The sequence below is a fragment of the Pleurodeles waltl genome, chromosome 10, assembly GCF_031143425.1.
Source record: "Pleurodeles waltl isolate 20211129_DDA chromosome 10, aPleWal1.hap1.20221129, whole genome shotgun sequence".
Classification (NCBI taxonomy): Eukaryota; Metazoa; Chordata; class Amphibia; order Caudata; family Salamandridae; genus Pleurodeles; species Pleurodeles waltl.
The window spans coordinates 1,019,787,621-1,019,811,830 of NC_090449.1; the positions used below are offsets into that span (position 1 = coordinate 1,019,787,621).

The 24,210-nt window shown below is 41.2% G+C and overlaps 1 protein-coding gene across 1 annotated transcript in view; it reads left to right on the plus strand.

Moving 5' to 3' along the window:
- LOC138262145 (collagen alpha-4(VI) chain-like) overlaps positions 1-24,210 on the plus strand; it is a 343,879-nt gene that overhangs the window by 307,479 nt on the left and 12,190 nt on the right. The window contains exons 40-42 of the mRNA XM_069211929.1: positions 673-845; positions 5,326-5,502; positions 17,515-17,553. Coding sequence (XP_069068030.1) covers positions 673-845; positions 5,326-5,502; positions 17,515-17,553 — 389 coding nt within the window. The remainder of the gene's footprint in view (positions 1-672; positions 846-5,325; positions 5,503-17,514; positions 17,554-24,210) is intronic.

Here is a 24,210-nt window from a genome sequence, read left to right on the forward strand (position 1 = left end):
GAAGGTGCAGTGGTGTAGCTTGTCAGTAAGACTGAGGGGGTCTGAGCTTCAGATTTTCCAATTATCAGGCTGGCAGGTAATGTTCAAATACATTATACAACAATTACGGTGCAGGAGAGAGGCCTAAGGGGCAGAGGAAAGGGAGAGAAACAATGATTGGTAGGAGCTTCTAGAGAGAAAACACAATATTTGATCAATTAACCAGTATTTTTAAGAACTTTCAAAGCAGAGAGTGAGAGTGTGTGTTTTTGTCTATGTCTATGTGAAATTTCATGCTGAAATCCATCTTAAACCTCACAATACCGGACTGAAAGCACTCATACCAAACTATTTAGCTGAAAATACATTTATTGGGGGGTGTAACACCCCAAACGCCCACCCAAGCTACACCCCTGAGTAGGTGAAGTCAGTGGCCATGATGAATGCAGACAGCAACGAGAGGCGGTAGAAAGGTGTCGGATATAAGGTTCCAAATTAATTTTACTTTAATTGGGGTCCAACTCTGGGGTATTTTGTAGTCCTCACTGGAGCTGTCTTCACAGACCTGCTCTATGTGCAGAATTTGCCCCTGTAAATAAGATAGCTAGGGCAATTAAGGTATAGGATCTTAAATGTACAAACATAAGGTTGAAATATATTTTTTAACAGTTTACCAACACTTTATCTTGGCAGAGTTCCATATCCAGAATATAATGAAGGATTTAATGCCCCTGAGCCAACCAGTGATGCATATGAAGAGGAAGTGGCAGCCACTCTGGAGCCTGTAGAACAGGAGAAGAGCTACGAAGAAGACATTGAGGTGCCAGTGGTGAAAGCAAGAGTAAAGGCCAGAGGGAGAGACTCGGGTAGGTACCAATTGTGCAATGAATGAAACCTTTTTCGAAGTCTCACTTAATCTAGTGCTTTTCTTTGATCACTGTTTGAGAAAGCTAAATTTTAGGACTCAACCATTATTAGTCAGAGAAAATCTCAACATAACTTTTTCAATATCTGCTATGTGGGGGTACATGCTAAAAGAATATAATTGTTTAACCTCAATGTATTACAAAAATCTAGGAATGTGCCCCTTCTGTCATCAATGTGCAAAGGAAGACCACCAACTGTAAAATTATGTATTGGAACAAAGGCTCTCCATCAAAATATTCTTTGGATGGTAAAAGAACACAATTCTGTGGTTAAATATAAATCCAAACCACCCAAATAATATACATATTGTATTCTGCCCAATAGTAATTATAATGCAAAAAAATTTTAGTGCAGTGTAAACAATGCAGTGCTCAGTGGAGAAAAGTGCAGGTAATAATAGTGCGATTAATCTTTAGATAAACAATAATTTGGCCCAAATAAACAAGTGATTAAATTTCAGGGGTAAAACCAAGCTAACAATGCATATATGCTGCTTGTATGTAGACGCCATTACAACTATGGAGGCTAAGTGATAGCGTCTTCATCAAACAGGACTATGATTTCACTGCTCGTGGAAGGTATTATCCACTAACAGGAGAATCCTGTAGCTCTTTGCAACGTTCATAGGCTATGATGCAAAGAGCACTGAAACTCTACGGTACGGGGTGGTCTGCTGAAAGAAGCAAGTTGTACCACCCTTCTGGCTTGCTAAAAAGTTGTGCAAGCATAGACAAGTATATGGCATGCAACTGTTGCCTACTTATCCAGTATATTATTTATTAATTGAGGTTCCCCATCAGTTTGGGTTGCTCTGTTTCATGATACAGCTGAGATGAGGTCTCTTCATACACCAATGATAATATGAGGAGTGATTACTCCCATTTTACAATGTCTCCTGTGCTCAGCATTGTCATGGCATTGTTCAGTCACAGATAACACCCTAAGACTGTAATATTGTCAGTTTCCTAAAAATACACGTATCTAGTATTATAGATATCACACATTAACTGTCTCAATTATTATCAACTTTCCATACTTACACTAGCTTAAATTTGTTTCTGTGACCAGGAAGATTGAGACCAGGACATTTTATTTGTTTTCAATTGTCCTTTGTACTGAGTTTAGTAAACTTAGTATTAAAACAATCAAACTGAAAATGTGTCCATTTATAGTGCACCAGGACATCTTTGATTCCAGCTGCAATGTAGCTCTCATAAGAGCCAGGTAATGGGGAATCAGCATAGGTGGAGCAATGCAGGCTGCAGGGTTGATATCTGCTAACCTCTTGCCAGGCTTGACAAGAAATCCTTCAACTTTCAGGCTGCAGGACCTACCATCCACTGGTTAGAACTTTTCTCAAATGGGTGTATTCAACAGCCAGTTCTCTGCTGGGTTATGGCTTCTTCGGGCTTGCTGCTCCAATTCTGACAGAAAGATTTTAAGTTACTATGGGCCACATGTACGAACACTTTTTCCCATAGACACAGAATGGGTAAAAACCGTTACTACATCTGGCCCTATGTTACTATGTTAACAACTTTTGTGCCCATCACATACAAAACTATATTGATGAAATCTAACTATAAAGAATTTATAAACGAGTTGTACAGCAGTACTGGTTTAATTTAATTTTCCCAACCCCAAAGACCACTCTTTGATACCAGAAGCCTGAAAATAGTTAGTTCTGATGGAATTCTATGACTTTACTTAAGAATGTTCCAGGATTTGGGATTTCTATAATGTTTCCAATTTTCGTGCCAGGTATTACTTACAGTCTATGAGCAGCAAGTAAAGAAGGAAGGTGGCTGCTGGTTCCAGGGTTTTATTAATTGTCTTGTATGTTGGACAGAATTCTCATATAAATGTTTTAATTTTGTGGCTGTTTTGTATGGGAGCAATAAACAAAGTCTGCATAATATTGACCTCCGTGCCTTGCCATAAAATCTTTCGCTTTGGGTATACAGTTACATGAAGTCAGGAGAAGAGGGAAACTTGAAATCCTATCAGATGGGAATCCCCCAGCTCCAATGTTTTTCGAATGTGATTCTTGACCAGTTTAGAAAACAAACCTGAAAATCTTCTGTAGTTTCCTGATTCCAAAATAATTGGTCTTGGATCTCAGTGATTGGTGAGGGCAAGGAGATTTCGCAGTTTAGGACCCCACATGCCCAGAATTTGTGCATTTGTGTTTCGAGTTCTTGAACAATTATTGATGGATCAGGTAGGCGGATGTTGATCTGAGGTTTGGCTGTGTTGCAGTGAGGGCTACATTTCTGCTGATAATGTTCTGGGCTCCTGCCCTATAAGCCCTCAGTGCAGTATATAAGACCATCTTGATTGAATCTTGCTTCTGTTGAAAACCAGGTGAGAGTTTGGGGCAGACTTAATATGGTTTAATTTATATAGATTTAGGCACAATCTGGCTCCTGGTATTACAGCATTTCTGGCCCGACTATACGTTTCTTGGGTGGGCCAGTGTAGATATTACAGTCCTATAAGCAGACGATGACAAGGTTTCCTATTAGCTCCACCACCTGATTATTTTTAAATAGTAAAAGGTGTTTGCTGAGAATGGCTCAGTGGTGATTAATACCTTTAATTGATGTGCTGAATTGGAAGGGGTTGAACAAGAACAGAATCAAATAATGCCCATAGGATCCTGTCAATTAAAGGGGTATTGGAGGGAGCTATAGATTGTGAGGGCCAATCAAGAAGTTGGAATCCAGGATCGATAGTCTTGATTAGGTTAAGTGTTAGGCAACTTGTGGATGGTTGCATAGCCAGAAGTTAATTTATTTGCTGTCTTCTTCTTAACAGCAAGCACAAGTTGTTTGATCTTTCGAAAAGCTGCAGGGCATGTGGCATGCTGATGATTGAAATAACTTGGACTTTTTGTCTGCAGTTCAAAAGAAAATAGATAACACAGGACAGAGCAGATGCAGATATTCCTGCGCATTATACCAGCCTTAACACCGGTATTATGGGATCAACAGTATTGCATGCCACAGAGAAGTTAAACCATGTAAACACTATTTTGTGCCTTCGTCCGAGCTCCTCCCTTACATTGGATAGTGATGATGGTCTAAATTTGGAATGATGGTTATGCAGGAGGTGATTTTTCTCAATGTGCTTTTGGAGTAATTGCCATGTAGCCTCCATTTCAGGAGCCACAGGGAAAAAGGAGGTTGAAAGCTGGGTGGTAGTTTGACAGGGTATTACGGTCAGCGGCTGTTTTTTATAGTAGAGAGGTTAAAGACGGCTTGTTTCAGTGGGACGAGTATAATTTCCAAGAAGGGAGAGGCATATATCATTAGTTGTGTCTGTTATAAAATAAATGATAATGTCTTTGAAGCAGGTGCTGGAGGAGGGGTCCATGGGAGAATTTGATGCTGTAGTCTTGGTGGTCAGGCAGAGAACCTTTTTGTGAACTGTAACATCAAGAATCTCTTACAATGCAGGGACATGTCATGGGTACGACAATATCATCAGGGTATCTATATTTAAGTGAGTATAAATTCCCTCTTCTTAACTCCACAAACATGTACCTTCAAGATACGGAGTGTGAGAAGTTAAAAATAGTAACATTATATCTCCCTATAAATACTCACATTTACAGTGTAGTAGCAGTTGATATTCTGGGCCGCTAATGTACAAAGTGCCCTGGGTCTCAAAGGGCACGAGCGCCAGCTTTTTGCACACCCAGGGCACTTTGGTATTGCATAAGGGGCTGTAGACCCTTGCATGGTCCCTTCTTTAGTATCTTGCCAGTGATAAATGTGCGCTGGTGCGATCCTAAGGAAGGGTGTCCTCACACCCCCATGCACAATGGGGAATCGTTTGCCTTTACGCCCTCGCCGTATTACGTATGCGGGCGCAGAGGTAAAGAGGCAGAAAGGAAGCCCACTGACTGTGCTCCACATATATGTGAAGAATAGCCTTGTTGTCAACCGAGGCCCCCCCTTGGGAGGTTCCCCAAGGCATCACCAATCAGGAAGATGCAGTCACTCATGACACCTGCCTACAGGGATTTCCTGCCCCACTTCACATGTGAGGCCTGGTCTGCCTCATCAGTAAAGAGCAGACTGATAGCTTCAAACAGCCAGTCTGCCTTTCACTAATGCATCGTTCCCAGTTCAGCAACAAGTTCATGCCTGCAGAAGGCACTGTGCATTGACTCTAATAGGGATCACTGTCCTACTTTCCTCCCATTTAATAGTGTGCCGTAGCAGAGTGGCCCAGTGGGCCCTGTTTGTATATAGCCTCTGTAGTCATTATCATTTTAAGTCGATGTGAAAATCTTAACACTCTGGTTGCACTCTATCCCATCTGTATGATCTTAGAGAAGCACTTTTGAATACATCACAGTTGAGTTGAAGACACTCAGGACACCATATGATCTAATCCCTGAGTCTGATTTAGTTGCAGAACATTGCCTCTTGGATGTGCAGCAGGGCACAGGTTGCAAGGACTACCAGCGCATGTGGTATTACATCCAGGCCATTGATGCGTGCTCCCAGTTCTGGTATGGAGGCTGCGATGGGAATGAAAACAGGTTCAGCACTGAAAGAGAATGCCTCCAGGCCTGCTCATCTAAACGTGAGTACTCGCATGCCATCTCTTTAAATGCAAGCTGCGATTACACATGATGTTCTATAAATGCTTAAAGAATAGGATCTAGGAATAATTAGAATAACTCTGATCAGATGTGGGAGAATGGGGAGCGAGGCATAATGATAGTACCTCAAAAAAGTAATAGTAACTTGTGGGTGTATATTCTTTGCTCTCAAAGTACTGTACATAATGGGTGCTGCCATCACCTAATTTAGTGGTACTCCATTTGCCAACCACAGAATGATGGAAGCCTGGCTTGGCCAGCATGTGCTACCAGGAGGTAATCTCACAGACTTCTTAAGGGAGCGATGCACCTGTTTTTCTGGAGATCATACTTTCTACAGTGCATGCACAAGCTCATTAACTTGGTAAGCATGCACTCTGGACATCACAGTCTTCACCACATTGGCCATCGCACACCATTGCTGGGTTAGTGCATGCATTGTAGACTAAGCTACTTTTTCAGAAACTGGCTCATCTTTTGATTCAAGGTCCTGCTCACATGCAGAAGAAGTTTACAATACAGCTATTGATGTCAATGGGGAGTGATATATTCACTGAGGTTTCTTGCTGCAACAATGGTTGAAAAAGGGATAGAAAATGGCCTTGCTTTCCTTGCACTCCTGTGGAGCATACCATGCATAAATCTTCTACTGAGATGACATATTTTATGGAACAAAAAGACACTTTTGTACCAATTCATAGACAAATTGTAAAGGCTGATATAAAGGAGGTGTATGTCCTTGCAGTGCTGAGTTATGCAATGACGAATGTCTTTAAAAAAAAACCTCACAAGTGTGCTAAACATACAAAAGTACATGACTGGTGTTCACGTACTTTTCTGGTGTACACTTTGTTCCTGACATTGTATACGCAGATAACTCACCTGACATACACTGTTAAATGTTAAAGATATTTTTGTCTTTACTGAGTGAATATTTCTCTTGCAGCCTTGCGAAAATATGGCATATAAATGTTTTTTCTCACACTTCACTTTTTTGAGTACCTAGGTCTTGGTCATTCAGTTGTGAGTTTAGAAATGCAGATACATATGTGAATTATATTGCCAATGTTTGTGAATACCTAGAAACGTATGTGTTTATTGATGTACACCTTGTTTGCTTTGCCTTTTCCATGCCTTATCCTTATCCCTGGGGACATCCTTAGCTATTTATAAATGAGTCACTCATGAGTGCGGAAACATATGCATACTCCGTGGTACTTCAGCATTCACATGTTACTTATGCATAAGCACCACTTAGATGATCCACTTTTGTGAATAAGATTTCAGTTTTGCATGTGACGTTTACAACGTTTTCCAGGAAAGAATCACTCTTTTGGCAGGAAAAGATTTTGTGAGTTAAGTCCAGAATCTGTAAATATTCCATGCACAAGCATCAGCTCTGTCAATGACTGTACATTCATAACTTGAATTACACACAGGAACCCTTCTTGCAAAAATGACATGAAATCCTTAGATGAATATTCTGACTTGCCCCCTCCCGAATCCAGAGTACACTAGGAAAACATAATTTAGAATACCGAGAAGTGGAAAGGGAAATGGGAAAAGAGGGAACAGCTGGCACAAGATGTTGACTAATCTTCTCTTAGAGAAGACTTCATACTGTCAGGCTATTTTGTTGAACTTTCATTGGAATAAGAGGAATCTAACAAGAGAGAGATTGTCCAATGTATATTAAATGTTCTGTTCTATTTCTGCCTTCTGATATACCTGAACATTCAACCACTCTTTCAGCTAATCTTTAGTTATTATATGGATCTGATAACTAAAAGATGACTAATTATTAGTATGAGAATAGTATCATAGGTTCCCTGAATTAAGAAGTGAGACAGTTTCTGAAGAAACCTTCAGAAGCCAAAGCAATTCGAAAGAGAAAAATCCAGCAGTGCATCAAAGAACTGCAACTCCAACGAATTAATTTTGGAAGCAGCTTCTCCATCAGAAGATGCATTATATACACAAGTCCAAGATGGCCACCACCACTGGAGACATTGTGGGACATGACTTCTAAAGTCTTGGGGGTGTTTACTTTCATTTTGTAGTGTCTGCCTTCATATTGAGGGTCATTTTGAAATAAAATTCATGTCACTCTACAAAGATTCAATATTCGTTCCAAATTCCAGGATTATACCATTCTCTCACATTTTGAAGTACCATCATTTTTGTAACTATAACACTAATAAAGATAATGGACACACAATTAATTTGCATATTAATATCACTTAAATGAGATGCAAATTGCGTTGTTAAACAGCATCTAAACAATATTAAATTCAAGAAAAAAAATTCTCAACCTAATTAAATAACAATGTGAGAAATATAATAAACAAAATGACACAAAAGTGAAAATTGGAGAAAGAGAACTAGAGATAAAATGTTACATTTTAAAACAAAAAGGGGCAATAAAACACAAAGCACCTGTGTAATCAATGGTTGTGGTTTGTCTGAGACCTTGAAATGATTTCAGGCCATCCACAATGGAGCAGGCTATTGTAAGCCTAGTGGGTCAGAACTTTTCCCTTCACAGTTAGTTATTTTTTACGGATGCCAAAATTCCCAGCAGTGAATTTCAGAAACCAGAAATAGTCCCTGCAAGTGAGATATGCCGAGACCTCGGTTCAATGAAGCTTTCAATTTTGACACCAAAACCCTCATGCAGCATTTAAATTCGGTGCTGTAGCCGCCAAAGGTGTGTTGCCATTGTAATACCTTCACTGCTTTGTTACAGTCTCCAGTTTTGTAGCAAGTAAGTGAAGTTTATTAATGCATAGTTAACTAACACCATTATATATTGCATATACATAAAAGAAACAATTAAAATATTGCCATGCTTACACAACCTAACCACTGTCCAATTGTCCTCTTTAACAAGAGATGCAAATCTAAAATTAAACATAGTGACCCTATGTGTTAACGGCCTTAACCCAAACCTTTGGGAGACCATGCCCGTGCATGTTCAGACTAAAGGCTAGCAGTTTGTCATAACTTGCACATTTGGGGCACTCCGGTTTGCTATACTTGAATTGGTTGGTTTAAGCCACAAGCACCGACACAAAATAGTGCTTTCATACTAGTAAGTCTAGTAAGAAAATTACTAAGTTAAAAGCGCAAGCTAAAACAAGATAATAAGGTGACTGTAGCTACCTGGTCACTAAAGTGCAAAGGGAAGTAAAATCAGTTATAATTATTCAGTGCAAAGTCAAAAGGCTCTCTATCTATGCATAAAAAAAACAATATTAGCCCATTGTTGAGGAACGACATGAGGAAAACTCTCCTAGGGCTCTACCAATCGGGTGAGCAACTTTTTAACATGCATTAGAAATTTCGTAGCTCTAGCCACTATCTGTATGTTATGCCCATTAAGAGCGCCATCACGGCTGTGCAATAGGATCTAATTTGTAGAGCTTACAATGAGGGAGATAGCAATTTCTCTCTCATGGGCGTAAGCACTGGATAAATACACAAGAAATGTAGGATGCTTTCGGTCAACAAACCACAAAGGATGTAGGAAGGATCTGGCCACGTTTGCTTCCACGATGGGACCAGATCCTTAGACGAGAAAACTCCCTTGTGGATTTGAACAACAAAATGTTGGATGGTGCCTGCAAGGTGAGTCGTGAGATGGGTCTGGGGATGCCAGAAAGAATATGTGTGTAAGACAAACCAACTGTGGTGTTGTCTCCCCATGTCTGCTTTATCTGATGTCCAAGAATAAAATTTAGAAGGCTTCTTAATGATTTTTTGGAACAAAGGGAAAGCAATATTAGTGTCCCATGCTTCATGTAAGTGTAAGTTGGTCAAAGCTTGCCTAAGTACAGATAACCAACATGATCTATCATCTGGTTGCAGCCCCATTTCCATCCAACATAGAGTGGCCAGTGTGTCAGCAGGAGCAGCTAATTTTTATTATTGCCCCCCCAACGAATTGGAGCTTGGTGGAACAACCCAAATTCCAGCCTCACCTAAGCTTGAGGTAAATGCTTCAGTAGATGGAAAATAAACTTAAACAGAACTGACTGAAGCTGGTTAAGCAGAGGGGCATCACACCCTTTAACCCCTTCGCTGCCAGGCCTTTTCCCCCTCCTGTGCCGAGCCTTTTTTTGGCTATTTGGGGCAGTTCACATTTAGGCCCTCATAACTTTTTGTTCACATAAGCTACCCACGCCAAATTTGCGTCCTTTTTTTTCCAACATCCTAGGGATTCTAGAGGTACCCAGACTTTGTGGGTTCCCCTGAAGGAGAGCAGGAAATTAGCCAAAATACAGTGAAAAGTTTTTAGTTTTTTTTTTAAATGGGAAAAAAGGGCTGCAGAAGGCAGCTCGTGGTTTTTTCCCTGAAAATGGCATCAACAAAGGGTTTGCGTTGGCAAGATCACCATCTTCCCAGCTTTCAGGAACAGGCAGATTTGAATTGGAAAGCCCAATTTTTCAATACAATGTTGACATTTTACTGGGACATACCCCATTTTTACTATATTTTGTGCTTTCAGCCTCCTTCCAGTTAGTGACCAAAATGGGTGAGAACCCAATGCTGGATCCCAGAAAGCTAAACATTTCTGAAAAGTAGACAAGATTCTGAATTCAGCAAGGGGTCATTTGTGTAGATCCTACAAGTGCTTCCTACAGAGAATAATAGCTGAAATAAAAAAATATTGAAATTGAGGTGAAAAAAACTCTGTAACTTTTTCCTGTGATGTCAGATTTTTGAAAGCAATATACCGTTACAGCTGGACTCTTCTGGTTTCGGGGATATATAGGGCTTGTAGGTTCATCAAGAACTCTAGGTAGCCAGAGCCAATATATGGGCTGCACCTTGCAATGGGTTTTTATTCTATACCGGGTATACAGCAATTCATTTGCTGAAATATAAAAAGTGAAAAAATAGGTATCAAGAAAACCTTTGTTTTTCCACAATGGCCACAAGATAAGGTGTTGAGAAGCATTGGTTATTTGCACATCTCTGAATTCCGGGGTGCCCATACTAGCATGTGAATTACAGGTCATTTCTCAAATAGACATCTTTTTTACACACTGCCTTAGAATTGGAAGGAAAAAATGTAGAGAAAGACAAGGGGCAATAACACTTGTTTTTCTATTCTGTGTTCCCCCAAGTCTCCCGATAAAAATAGTACCTCACTTGTGTGGGTAGGCCTAGTGCCCACGAAAGGAAATGGCCCAAAACACAATGTGGACACATCACATTTGTTCACAGAAAACAGAGGTGGTTTAACAAAGTGCCTACCCGTAGATTTTGGCCTCTAGCTCAACCGGCACCTGGGGAAACCTAGCAAACCAGCACATTTTTGAAAACTAGACACCTAGGGGAATCCAGGATGGGGTGACATGTGGGACTCTGACCAGGTTCTGTTACCCAGAATCCTTTGCAAACCTCAAAATTTGGCCAAAAAAACACCTTTTCCTCTCATTTCGGTGACAGTACTGGAATCAGAGAGGAGCCACAAATTTCCTTCCACCCAGTCTTCCCCCAAGTCTCCCGATAAAAATGGTGCCTCACTTGTGTGGGTAGGCCTAGCGCCCACGAAAGGAAATGGCTCAAAACACAACGTGGGCACATTAAAATTATCAAATACAAAACTACCTGTTTTTGCAGGGGGGCACTTGCGTTTTTGGTCCTGGGTTTCAGCAGCCTTCTAGGGAAACCTACCAAACCCAGACATTTCTGAAAACTAGACACCCGAGGGAGTCCAGTGAGGTGTGACTTGCGTGGATCCCCCAATGTTTTCTTACCCAGAATCCTCAGCAAACCTCAAATTTAGCTAAAAAAAATCAACTTTTTTCCCACATTTCTGTGTGGGATCACTGCACTGGGACACATTTCATACCACCCAATGTTCCCCTCAGTCTCCCGGAAAAAATGATACCTCATTTGTGTAGGTGGGCCAAGTGCTTGTGAAAGGGAAGAGCCAAAAACATGTCGATATTGAGGGGGAACAAAGAGGGTCCAAAAGGGCAGTTTGCAAAAAAACTTTTTTAGGCTGACAAGTGCAGCAGAATTTTTATCGGTATAGATGAGAAAATGCTGGGTGGTAGGAATTTTGTGGATTCCTGCAGATTCCGGAAGGTTCCATCACAAAAATGTGTGATTTCCAGCAAAGTTGGAGGTTTGCAGGGGATTGTGGGTACAAAAATGGTGCGGGTGCATGTGAAACACACCACCCTGGAATCACCCAGATGTTTAGTTTTCAGATGTGTCTAGGTCTTGTGGATTTTTCTACATGGCAGCGTCCCAAAGTCCATAAAGTGCAGCCCTCACCATTCCAAATGGGACGATTTTGAGAGTAAGCCAAGTTCTCATGGCCCAAATGTAAAACTAAAACCCAAAATAATCAAATGTCTTCTTGCTTGCTGTGGGATAAGATGTTTTAGAGTGTGGGGGAGAGCTGAAAGACTGTTCCCCCTGTCAGCTGGGGTGGGGGCGTAACCAGGTTCATACTGGTTGGTAGCCACCACCCCAAAATTATTTGTTTTTTTAAAATTCCCTGGCACCTAGTAGACTTTCTGCCACCCCGCGGGTGTGGATCAGGGGTAATTGCCCCATCTGCCCACTAGTGGCAGAACAACTTTGGCCCCATTTATTTGGGGTGGGGGTATGCCCATACCCCCACCCTCCTATTTTTGGAGAAAAAAAACTTCCCTGGCCTCTGGTGGGCTTTCTGCCCCCCCTTGGGGCAGATGGGCCTTCCAAAAATAGGCCCATCTGCCCCCAATGGGGGGCAGATATGGCCAACAGTAATGTGCCCCAATGGGGAGCGACTCTTACCCAAGGCGTTGCCTCCCTAAAGAAAACACATGCATACACACACACCAATCCCTGGTGCCTAAATGGTTTCTGCCCCCTGGTTTCTGGTTTGGCCTAACAAAAATTGGCCAATCTGCCCCCGAGGGGGGCAGAAATGGCCTAATACAATTTGCCCCCCAGGGGAGCGACACTTGCCTAATGGGTCGCTCCCCATCTCTTAAAAACAAACAAACAAAAAAAAAACACACATTTTTTTTTTGCCCTGGCGCCTAGAGGTTTCTGCCCCACTGGGGGCAGATCGGCCTAATAACAATAGGCCCATCTGCTCTCGGGGGCAGAAATGGCCTAAAATAAATTTGCACCCCCCCCCAAACCCCCACCGGGAGCGACCCTTGCCTACGGGGTCGCTCCCATTGCGTGACATAGGTGCAAAAAAAATATCCCCGGTGCCTAGTTGTTTCTGCCCCCTTGGGGGCAGATTGACCTAAAATCGGCTGATCAATGGTCTAAATACAATTTGCCCCCAGGGGAGAGACCCTAATGGGTTGCTCCCCATCTCTAAAAAAACAAAGAAACAAAAAAAAAAAACTCAAAAAAAAAATTAGCTCTACCGCCTAGAGGTTTCTGCCCCCCCCACCGGGGACAGATAGGCCTAATAACAATAGGCCAATCTGCCCCCGGGGGGGGGGGGGCAGAAATGGCCTAAACTAAATTTGCCCCCCACCCTCCTCACCCCCCCAACCCCACCCCGTGAGCGACCCTTGCCTACGGGGTCGCTACCCTTGCGTGACATAGGCGCAAAAAATAAAATCCCTGGTGCCTAGTAGTTTCTGCCCCCTTTTGGGGCAGATTGATCTAAAATTGGCCGATCTGCCCCCAAAGGGGGCAGAAATGGCCTAAATACAATTTGCCCCCCAGGGGAGCGACCCTTGCCTAAAGAGTCGCTCACCATCTGTAAAACAACAACAAAAAATCCCCGGTACCTAGTGGTTTCTGCCCCCAAGGCAGATCGGCCTAATTAGAATAGGCTGATCTGTCCCCCAGGGGGGGCAGAAATGGCCTAAAATAAATTTGCCACCCAGGGGAACGACCCTTGCCTAAGGGGTCGCTCCCCTTGCGTGAAATTCACGAAGAAAAGAAAAACTCCCTGGTGTCTAGTGGTTTCTGTCCCCCTTGGGGGCAGATTGGCCTCATAAAAATAGGCCAATCTGCCCCCAAGGGGAGCAGAAATGGCCTAAATATAATTTGCCCCCTTGGGGAGCGACCCTTGCCTAAGGGGTCGCTCCCCACCTCTAAAAAAACAAAAAAAAAGATCCCTGGTGCCTTGAGGTTTCTGCCCCCCTGGGGGCAGATCGGCCTAATAATAGGCCGATCTGCCCCTAGGGGGGCAGAAAAGGCCTTTAAAAAAAATGCCTGCTTGCAGTCCGGCTGCTAAAACGCTCTTTCGAGACTTCAAAGGGAAGGAAATTAATTTCCTTCCCTTTAAAACCTCTCCGACCTCCTCCACGTGATCGGAAGAGAAATGCTCTGCATTTCTCTTCCGATGCTTCCAGCGCGATGTGAGGAGGCCTCTGTGATTGTCAGCGTGCGATCGCTCACTGACGTTACAGGGGGGGTGGGGGGGTTGGGGTGGAAGGGAAAGGGATTCCCCTTCCATCCACGACTGGGGGTGTGGGTGGGGGGCCCATGGGGGGAGGGCTAGCCTTGAGATCACCTCGTCCAAGGCACCCAAACGGTTAAGTAACTCCAAGTCATAGGTGAGCGATGGAAGGAATTTTGCTCCGATAACCTGCAAAAGATAATTCTGCGATGTGCTGCCTAACTCTTTTCATATCTGTAAAAAGGCAAAGCATAGTTTGTGAGCCACCCCTTGTGTTTACAATAGGGCTCTTTATATGTTAAGCTTGCAACCAGTGTTACTCCAAAATATTTGTAGTACTTTACCTATGCTATCAATTTGCCAGCAGCCTCCCATTTGAACTTACTGCGACTGGTGTTTTGTTTGCTCAAAAAGCAGATCACTTCATTTTTATTGTGATTTAGCTCAAGACTCCTCATGGTTGCATATTCCACCAATTTGGAAATGAAGCGCTGGAGACCCAGCTGCATCTGGCTGAAGAGCACAATATCGTCTGCATATTGTAAGACTCGCACCGTTTCATTCGCTAATTTTGGGTGGTGACATGCCACTTCCGCTAATCTAGAGTCAAGGTCTGCCGTATACATGTTAAATAAATTTGGGGCAAGCACCCCCCCCCTGTTTTAATCCATTGTGCGTAGGGATCTTCCGGTGATTCTATCACCATTTCCAATTTTAAATTGAACCCAAGTATCTGTGTGTAGATTTATAATCACATCTAGCAATCTTGGGGGAATACCCCAGTTGGCAATTTTTTCTCATAATTTCGGATGCAGCACCTTATCAAAGGCATCTTTTAAATCAACGAAACAGGCATAAAGTGACATGTTTTCTTTTGGCTTTTTCAGCAAGAAGTATGACAGGTGATTGATCATGGTGTTCATTCCTGCCCTGAAGCCTGTCTGTGTTTTTGGAATGGTTTTAGTTGCAGAAGACCACGTGTCCAAGTCCAACAATAAATGGGAGGCAAAAATCTTAGCTTCCATGTCCATCAAGGCAATTAAATGATAATTTGATGGATCTGTTCTTAAAACAGCTTTTTATATGGGATTCATGCTACTGCCTTTCCATGATGGTGGTATAACATTGGTAATAAAGGCCTGATTGAACAATGGGGTAGGGATCGATGCTGAGAAAGGTTGGGATTGTTTAAATAGATGGTTGGGGAGATCTTTCGGGCTAGGAGCCCCATCAGGTCTCAACTTCTTAAGCATTAACCGAAGTTGCAAGTCGGACAGCCATTGGGTTTCCGCAGAGGATTGTGGTTTGGGAGTTGAAAGAGAACGTTCCACTTTAGGCAGAGCGGGTGGCATGTTCCTTGTTTTCTGATCCCCTAAAAACACTGCCATAATAAAGGCTGACCATTCAGCTTCTGAAATTCCTGCATTGAGGTGGCTGGTAAGAAGTTATTACTAGGGGAATTTTTTTATCCGCACTCGACAGTGAAGGTTGCGTTTGGTCAGCATAGCTTCCCAATAGGTGCATGTTAAAATCCCCCAATAGGATCAGCCATGCTTGGGGAAATGTATATTGTAAGGATTTAACTACTTCGTATAAGACTTCAAGCTTCCCTGCTTTGCCTTTTTTATTCGGGTGAATGTAGACATTGTACACTAAGAGGCAGGTCTCACGTACCAAATGTGAGGTAGTTGGAGCTGAAAATTTAACACATTGGGCCCATGAGAGGCCCAAGTCAATCAGAGCATGTTGCCAAAGCAGATATGATCCAACGTTTATTGACATTCCACCTGCTGCTCTGTAGATCTCTTCATCCTTCAAGAGGGCAAAGAAGAACACTGGACCAGGCAGGGCTCCATGAAGTCAGATACTTTCACCACAGGTCATCAGAAGCATTTTTCTTTGTAGCAAAAAGCTCAGACCAGGACAAAACGGAGCCTCTTGCCTGGTGAAGTTGTACTTTTTCTGGATAGCCTCAGCACATTGTCACGTTTCTCTGGAGGTTCAAAAACAACTCAGGGGTTTAGTTTGAGTTTGGAGGATGAGGTATATTTGCTGAAAAGTGGCAGATGTTCTGTCCACCCTCTGTAGAGTGCACAAAAGCACTATACACTTACAAAAATATGAATGAACATCTGCAGCTTTTGGAAGATGTCCTGTATCTGTAAAACTGTGAGTAAAGCTTTAAGTGCCAACTTTTTTACAGATGCTGTATAGCGTCTTTCTGGTCAATCCTAAAGCTTCCAACTAGGTGGAGGAGGCTTCTTTATTCCGTGTCTGAGTTCAGCTGTGGGAGACAAGATGAGTCATCTCTTCAACAGGGTTCTAGTAACGCCTGATCCGGTCCACTTCCAACTGGTCAGCTGCTTGTTTCACAGGAGAGAGTCCTTCTTCAGCCTTTCCTGTCACTGAGACTTTAAGAGCCTAGTTGACCTGACCTTTGAGGGTACTTTTAAAGCAAGGAAAGCAGGTCTAGGTCTCAGTCTTGTTCCAGGCAGCCAGTTGACAGCAGTCAATGTCAGTTGTGTTGTTGCGAATGGGCAGTGGGAAGTCTTTCTTGTAGGGCACATGGTAAGTGATTGGTGACAATGTCTAACCCACTGCATGAAAATGTTGATGCTCAAAACAGCTTGAATGCACGTTTAGCACTACGCTCCTCTCTTCACATTGCAAGTTAGGGGGCAGTGATTATTACACCAACTCTTTCATGCCAACAGGCCCAGGTTGATTTCCTTTTCCTAAAAGTGCTTCATCAAATGGCTGATTATTTCCACTGGATCGAGGACAGCATGTCAGAACTTTGTTAGGCTCTTATGAAGGAAAAACATGTATTCTTAAAATCATCTTTGCTTCATATTTAACAAAAATGTGTGTTCACCACTACATTCAATTTTCAATAACTATTCCACTGGTGTACGGATGAATACTGTATCAGTTTCTTAGCCTAACTTATGGAAAGAATTCGTTTTACTCACACCCAGGGTTTTCCTGTAGGGTAGACTACTTCAGCCTATGCAATAAAACCAGCTTTTATATGCTGTCACTGATGGGAAATACCAGACTAATTACTGAATATATCTCTCTTGATAACATAAAGCACTCAAGCATTGTGAGCCCCAAGGCATTACTTCTGAATGACCTAACTGCTGTCAAATGTGAGCTACATTGAGGATAAGTGAACATTTTTGATGACTGATCCCTAACAGGATGGTTTTTAATATTTGATAACTTTTGAACCCCCTTGAGAATTTACTTCATTTGTATTGGGTTTATTCTTATCAAATGCTTCTATTCTTCATGCATTGGTTAAAAGCTGGCCAAGGAGATTAAAAACTATCTATCAATGCTTTTGCTTCGAACAGACATATCATCTAACAACTGTTGTAAATCTGCACTCTTGCACAGCGCATTTTAAGACTGATGGGTTAAATTCTATATTTTCACCTATTATCGTTCATTATTTTTGATTTCAGGCCTATGTCCGTGTGAGGGGTGTGTGTGAGTGAGATTGTGTGATAGAGACAACAAACCTGTGGGCGCGTTCACTTGTTCTCTGAATGGAAAATATGTCAATGTTCTGTTTACTTATTCTTTGTGTTTGTTTTACTTTCATTAACAGGAATTCCCGATAATTTTGAAGAGATGGTGCAAAGTGAAGGTATGTTTAAGACATGTGGACAGAATTAGCTTCCTGGAATGCCCCAACATTGGTAGAAATTTCAGTTGACTGCTAACAAATGGTTGCTGGAGGATCCTATGATGTGTTTTTGGTCACTGGATTACTATTAACCAGCAGAAAAGCATAAGAAAAATCTACTGGATAAATTAAGACACCCCTTAAAATCAAGTGAAATTCTTAGACACAAAATTTTGTTGCAAGTTCTTGTGAAATTAAATGAAATGTGTCTCAGGGAAGTGCAATAAGAGTCAAAAAGCATGTGCCAACCAAAAGTATCCAGGGGAACCATTTAGAAATTGGTAATTCTAATTTCCACATGGGACACAATACACCTGAGTTTTGTGAACCCAAGTGTAGCCCAACTGTTAGGAAGGTAATCTGCATTTCTAAATTCTACAACCTGATCTATAGAATAAAACTTAAATGGAATTTTAGGATCTCTTCTGAGGATAAAATTTCACCTATAAACAAATTTACCAGTGTCATAAATTTAGAGTTTAAGTGGGAAAGAAACTGTGTCAGCGAGTAGTCATCCACATGAATTGAAAATCCATATCCTATAAATTCACAAATATGTTACTCAGTATTTACCTCCTTGAATATATTTGCAAGGTATCTCTTCAAAAGGTTTGAAGTAACCATATCCCTACAGTTGGAATAGTTTGGGAACGTCCTTGAATTGACAGAATGTACTATAGTTTTTTCACCAGTGGAAAGGTTTTTTTCTGTAAAGTCTGCTATGAAACTCACAAGGGAGTATTATCACCCTTACTTCTTTGATGTCATCCACTGTCTTGATCAATGTACAAAGACACACAACCTTGACCAGCAGGTTGAAAACCATGTGCATTTTATCTCAGAGGGGGTCTCTCCTGATGTGAAATTTAACCACAGTGCTTTTCTGGTGGGGATTATAAATTGGAAGACTGTCACAGAAACTAGTCTCAAGGCTTCCTCAATCTATCTGGGAAACCCCAGTTTATATTTACTATCATATATATAATTATAATAAATCCACCCGCCACTTGCCTTGTGGTAGAGGCCCCAGAGAAAGGCGATGGATGCGTTGTTGTGGTCGCAAAAACACGTACCTATGTCAATAATGGAATAAGATTTAATTCAAACGTGCACTTGTATGTGAAGTGCTTTATTATAATGCAGATGAAAAGCAATCTGTATCCTAATGCATATGTTTGGCATGTGAATTTGTGTTTAAATACTTAGGGCCGGATTTAGAAGTCGGCGGAGGAAGTACTCCATCACAACCATGACGGATATCCCATCCATCGTATTTCACTCCCCATAGGATAGAATGGGATTGTGATATGGTATACGGGATATCCATCACCTTAGTGAGTATTCCCCTCTGCTGACCTCTAAATCTGGCCCTTATTCTATTATTAAAAAAACAAAGTCCATAATGATGCTATTGTGCTAATGTAACGTACATGTGGGTGTTAAATTTCACAGTCTGGCATAGTACAGAGGTTGATGCTTGGTGAGTTGTTCATAGTAGGTGTATTGAACATATTGTTGGTGTACTCTGATTCTTGGCAAGTGAAACCCCAATGGCAGGAAGTTAATTGCAAACGAGTCAAGACCACCTTAGGCCAGTGGCGTAGCGTGGGTTGTCAGCGCCCGGGGCAAGGCAAGTAATTTGCGCCCCCTAACCCGGGGCAAGGCAAGTAATTTGCGCCCCCTAACCCGTGGATTTAGTCTCTTCCAAGATGTTGTGCCCGGTGCGGCCGGCCCCCCCTGCACTCCCCACGCTACGCCACTGCCTTAGGCTCACTATTTAAATAAAAATCAGTTAAAACACTGACAGCAGGAAACACAGTACTTTTGAGAAGAAGTTTAAACCTAGGAAAACCTAACCCTAGCAAAACAGAAAATCACCAATAGGGAAGAGTCGACTGTGAACACAGTACTCTTGTCAACCTGAACAATATTTCTGGTTAACCAGGGGCAAGAGATTATAGGTAAATACACTAAGAAGATAATACACTTTTCACTTCCTGAAAGTAACCTGGTAAATCAACTAAACAGGATTGGATACAAGGAACTAATGCTATTTAAAATATTCAATCTGACATTCATGTGAATAAGTTTTACTTAGTCCCACAATCAAGAATAAAGAGAGAACATGTGAATACAAATAAAACATTCACTCAGATAACTGATCATGTGGCAGGACACAAGCAGAGATCAGAAATATACTAAGTACTGGATAGCACACATTATTGTTATTGCAACGTTTGCCAACAATTTAGAAATTAGTTCACAGTGCTCAGAAGACGTGAAGACTAGACAAGGAAAGTAAAAACTCAAGTAACCATTTCAGGAGTTTATTTTATTAACAGTGTCCCTAAACTTAACAATTGGAACTATAAAACAAAAAAAGAACTCATTATATCCAGTTCAGAAAGTCATCTGAGAGCTACACAACCTAAACCTTAGATATATTGTTTAATCAAACCAAAGCAACTACAGATGATTGAAGATGTACAAATCTGGAAACTCCTGGAGTGCTTTACTGTATTTCACAATCTAGGTCAAAGATTTCCTACGAGGCTAGTGATAGTTGTACAAAGTAACACACACTATACGTCTATCAAAGGAGCTTCAAAAACATGCAATCTTCTTAACCTGAATAAGAAAATCCTGTGTTCAGTTAAACAAAAGGTGTATCAGATTTGACTATTTTAGGAATAAAGGAAAGAAAACCTTTAGAAAAATTAAATAATATTGATGATGTCTAAATATTAATCATGATACTTTAAGCTTGAAAGTTTCCAACTGACAGATAAATTTAGGGTGCTATCAAAAATATGGTTAAACAAGGGGAAACATTTCCCAAAAATTGAGTTCTATAGTATTAATCGCAGATAACCTTCAATTAATCAAATAATTTGTGTGTCATGGTTTCACATTGTGTTAAAGTTTCAGCAAATTAAAACTACACATAGACATAGCGTCAGATGGCTATCTTGTCTTGGTTTGTGGCTCAACTACCTGGGGGGGATTGCAGGGAGGAAAGGTTAGGAGGAAGTACCTGAAAGAAGTTATTATTTTATTATTTGAAAAACACACTGACACTAGAGTGGTGTTTTTTTGGTGATGAATGGGCAGCAGGGAACAATAAAAGGCACCAGGGAAAAATACAATTAGCAAGATGAACGGTGCTCAGATCTCAGCTAAAGTTCAATTGGTTTGTACAAAAACCTGATCCTCAACAGAAGAGTGTTCCAGGTTTTGCACATCAGGTGACAAAAGAAGCAATCATAGAGGCACACTTTCTTCTCATGAGGAACACTGAATTGAAGGAGGTGTGAAGACCACATTGTGCAGATGTGAATGCACAGCTCCTGGATGGTCTTTTGGCCAGATCTTTCAAGACCGTTTGAAAAACGCAGAGAACTTTAATTTGCACTCATTGCTCAACTTCTGGCATCTCAAGGGAGCCCCATGCCTCCTACATGTTATAAAATTTTGACAATTTACAGATAGTCCACCCACTTAGGTTCTGAAAATACTGCAGTTTGTTCAATAAATATCCAGGGAGACCCACAAACAGGCTGTTACAGTAATCCAGCTCAGAATTCCTTCCAATAATACGACACTGTGTTTTTCAGCTGGCACAATCTTTCTAAGGATATGCAAGATGAGGAAAACATGAGGGAATTGACAGAGTTGATAGCAGTGTTTCATAATCTGGTTTGGGGTCGGTCTGAATGGATCTGTGTCTCAGCCTGTGCTTGTAGATTAAAGTCACCTGCCGCCTTTGGATAGTCTACTGATGTGTAAGAATTAATATGCTAAGGGAATCGCATTAGTGATGGCTGGGTGAGAAGAGTTCTGCACCCATATTTCAGTAAGAAGCACTTATAAGTTGTCAACAGGTCAAATATGGCCCACTGATGTTTGGGAAGTGAAGATAAATTTAAGAATATTCAGGAAATCATGCCCCATAGTTCAGTGTAAGGTTTGTGAACATTAGTGTGACTGGGTAGATGCTGGTATAGTGCCTCATAGCGCTCCTCGGATTGAGCACTCACCAGCAGCTAAGGCAAGTAATAGTCCAGGCAGTCTTAGAGACAGATTAAAAGAAGCCAGATCGAGCACAGCATTTTAGTTTTGCAAAGTCATTACTTTCAGTCAATCTGCATATGCCTAGTTCAGAAATGTTGTGTTTGAAAGGTTTGCAGCTCTGGAGAGAAGGAGTTTGGAGATTCCAATGTGCTTAGGCATTTAGGATAGCACTTTTGGAGCTGGGCCAAACCTGACAGCATTTCCCAAGGAACGTGTGGACTCAGTGTGGATGGGTGCACTTGGGCTTGTGTTTGGCATAGATGTGCAGCCCCTCTTATGCTCCTCCACTTCCTACATATACCCACTGTGTTTGCAGTAGGCTGGTGCTGTTCTACAACCATTAAAATGGTGGCTGCATTCACCAGTCAAGTTGTGATATACTGGATAAAATATGGTCCTAGAAATGAAAAGTTGCACAGGTAAGCTTACAACTGTAGTAAGTTTTTAACAAAGTGGACCTTAAAGTCCTTTAGTAGGTTGCAGAGGGGCATGAAAACTGAAAATATGGGACAGTCTAGCAGAGATGTAAAAACTGTCATGAAGGAGGTGGCCTAAAACTGTGAAGTGAAACTTCTGTAAATGTGCCAAAAAGGTGTCACCATTTCAAATCTGATCACCTCTTTAATGACCTAGTGAACAAACATGGCATAAAGGTTATTGTTATTTTAGAATCAACAGATAAACACACTTTGTGCTCAATGTACGGGGCTTGTCACAATAGCAAACTACTACTGATGACTAAAGAGGTGGCCTGGGCCTCCAATCCTAACTTTGAACTTATGATTGGGTTCCGATTTTAAAGCCATGGGTCAAGAAAAACACGGTATTATAAAAATGTGTAGCTATATGGACGTCCTTATTCCACAGAAATAGGAATAACCAAAAAAGCGGTGTTTTGCAAACATATTTGAAAAACCAGTTTCTCCTGACCTTACCAACTGAGCAAGTCTTTGTCATTGTAAAATAGGTTTCCTCAATAGCAGTTCAGAAGGGCTGAACCCAGGTCAAATAACCAAGACAGCTATGTAAGGTAGAATTATATGGTGAATCCAAACACAAGTAGTTTGCGTAGTCTGTGCTTATCCTGAAAATCTGGCATCACCCGTGGAACAATACTCAACAACTATGAATTAGAATCAGAAAGGAATGATTAAGGCATGAAGCCGAGGGACCTTCTTTGGGGATTTGCTTAACAGCCTGGCCTATAGTGAATAAATAGCCCAAGCTTTTAATACAGAGCAAGAGCAGTCAGTCTTCCACTGTTTAGAATTATGTGTGGTGGACTTAGTGCATACATCTGAAGGAAACAATCTTCTTTCTTATCCAAATCTTGAATGAAAAACAACCTCTAGGGAACCGGCCATTGCCCAACTTAAATCACAGGACAAATGCATAGCTCCGCAGTATCTGTTTTTGAGCCATACCAGGGTGAAGCGTATTCTGACTGAATGACTTTCTAAACTACAGAAGTTTACTGGGTGGTCTGTGTTATTGCCCACAACATAAACTGATGCTAACAACACAATTAAAAAAGATAGGTGACAGTCAAGAGTAGAACATTTAGGGAAATAATCAACTGCCATTTTAACATAGAATGATGTTGGACATGTTGTCACATGGTGAGAATACTACCCTCGCCACATTGTGCTAATAGCATAATATTTACAAAATAAATTAGTCTATGATGCTTTTCAATTCAAATCAATATTAACAAACAAAACTTTTTTAAATAGCGTTTAATACAACCAATTTGCGGTGTCCATAAGCAAGTGTTTGTATTGCCATTTTAAACTTACCCAGTGTAACAACCATGGAAGGATGAAAGGCTGAGTTGGCTTTTGCTCATTACCTTAATTCAGGATCTACAGGGGATAGCTGATGAGAGTGTTAACTCACTGGAACATATGGTTAGCTCTATAGCATCCCATTACTCTTGTAAATGCAGTTTGCTAAATATTGGTCATTATTTTAGTGGACGGCTGCCGAGGTTTATGACTTACTCAGTCTCACACGAGCAACATGATTTATCTCCAGATGGAATGTAGCTGATTGTTCCAAACTGGCAGTTCTTTCCTTTGCATAATGTGCAAATTAAAACATCTAATTAGACATGAAAAATGCCTTTTAAAGGTTAGTTAGAAATTTCTATTTTCCTTTAAAAAGTTAGCGGCTAGTTATCTTTTTATTATCTAGCTTTAAACAACATATCAAGACACCCTAACTGCTGCATAAAATGGAGGCGTTGATGGCTCAGTTCACAAACTTGTCATTCAGACATCATCTGATATTTATTAACTTTGAACTCATAAATTCACTCTTTTCAGGTATCATAACTGAGCACCAACAACATCGAGGAAAAACATTATTTTAAAACGAAGAGATATATAGAGAGCTCAGTATAATTTCAGGATAATCCTTACATGTTCTGGATCCCTCTAAATAGAAATAAAACATGTATTATTGACCTTAACATTCCAGCATTAAAATCTGTCCTTATTAAAAACAATATTATCAAGGGGTTTGATTATATGCCAACTGTAGTGATAT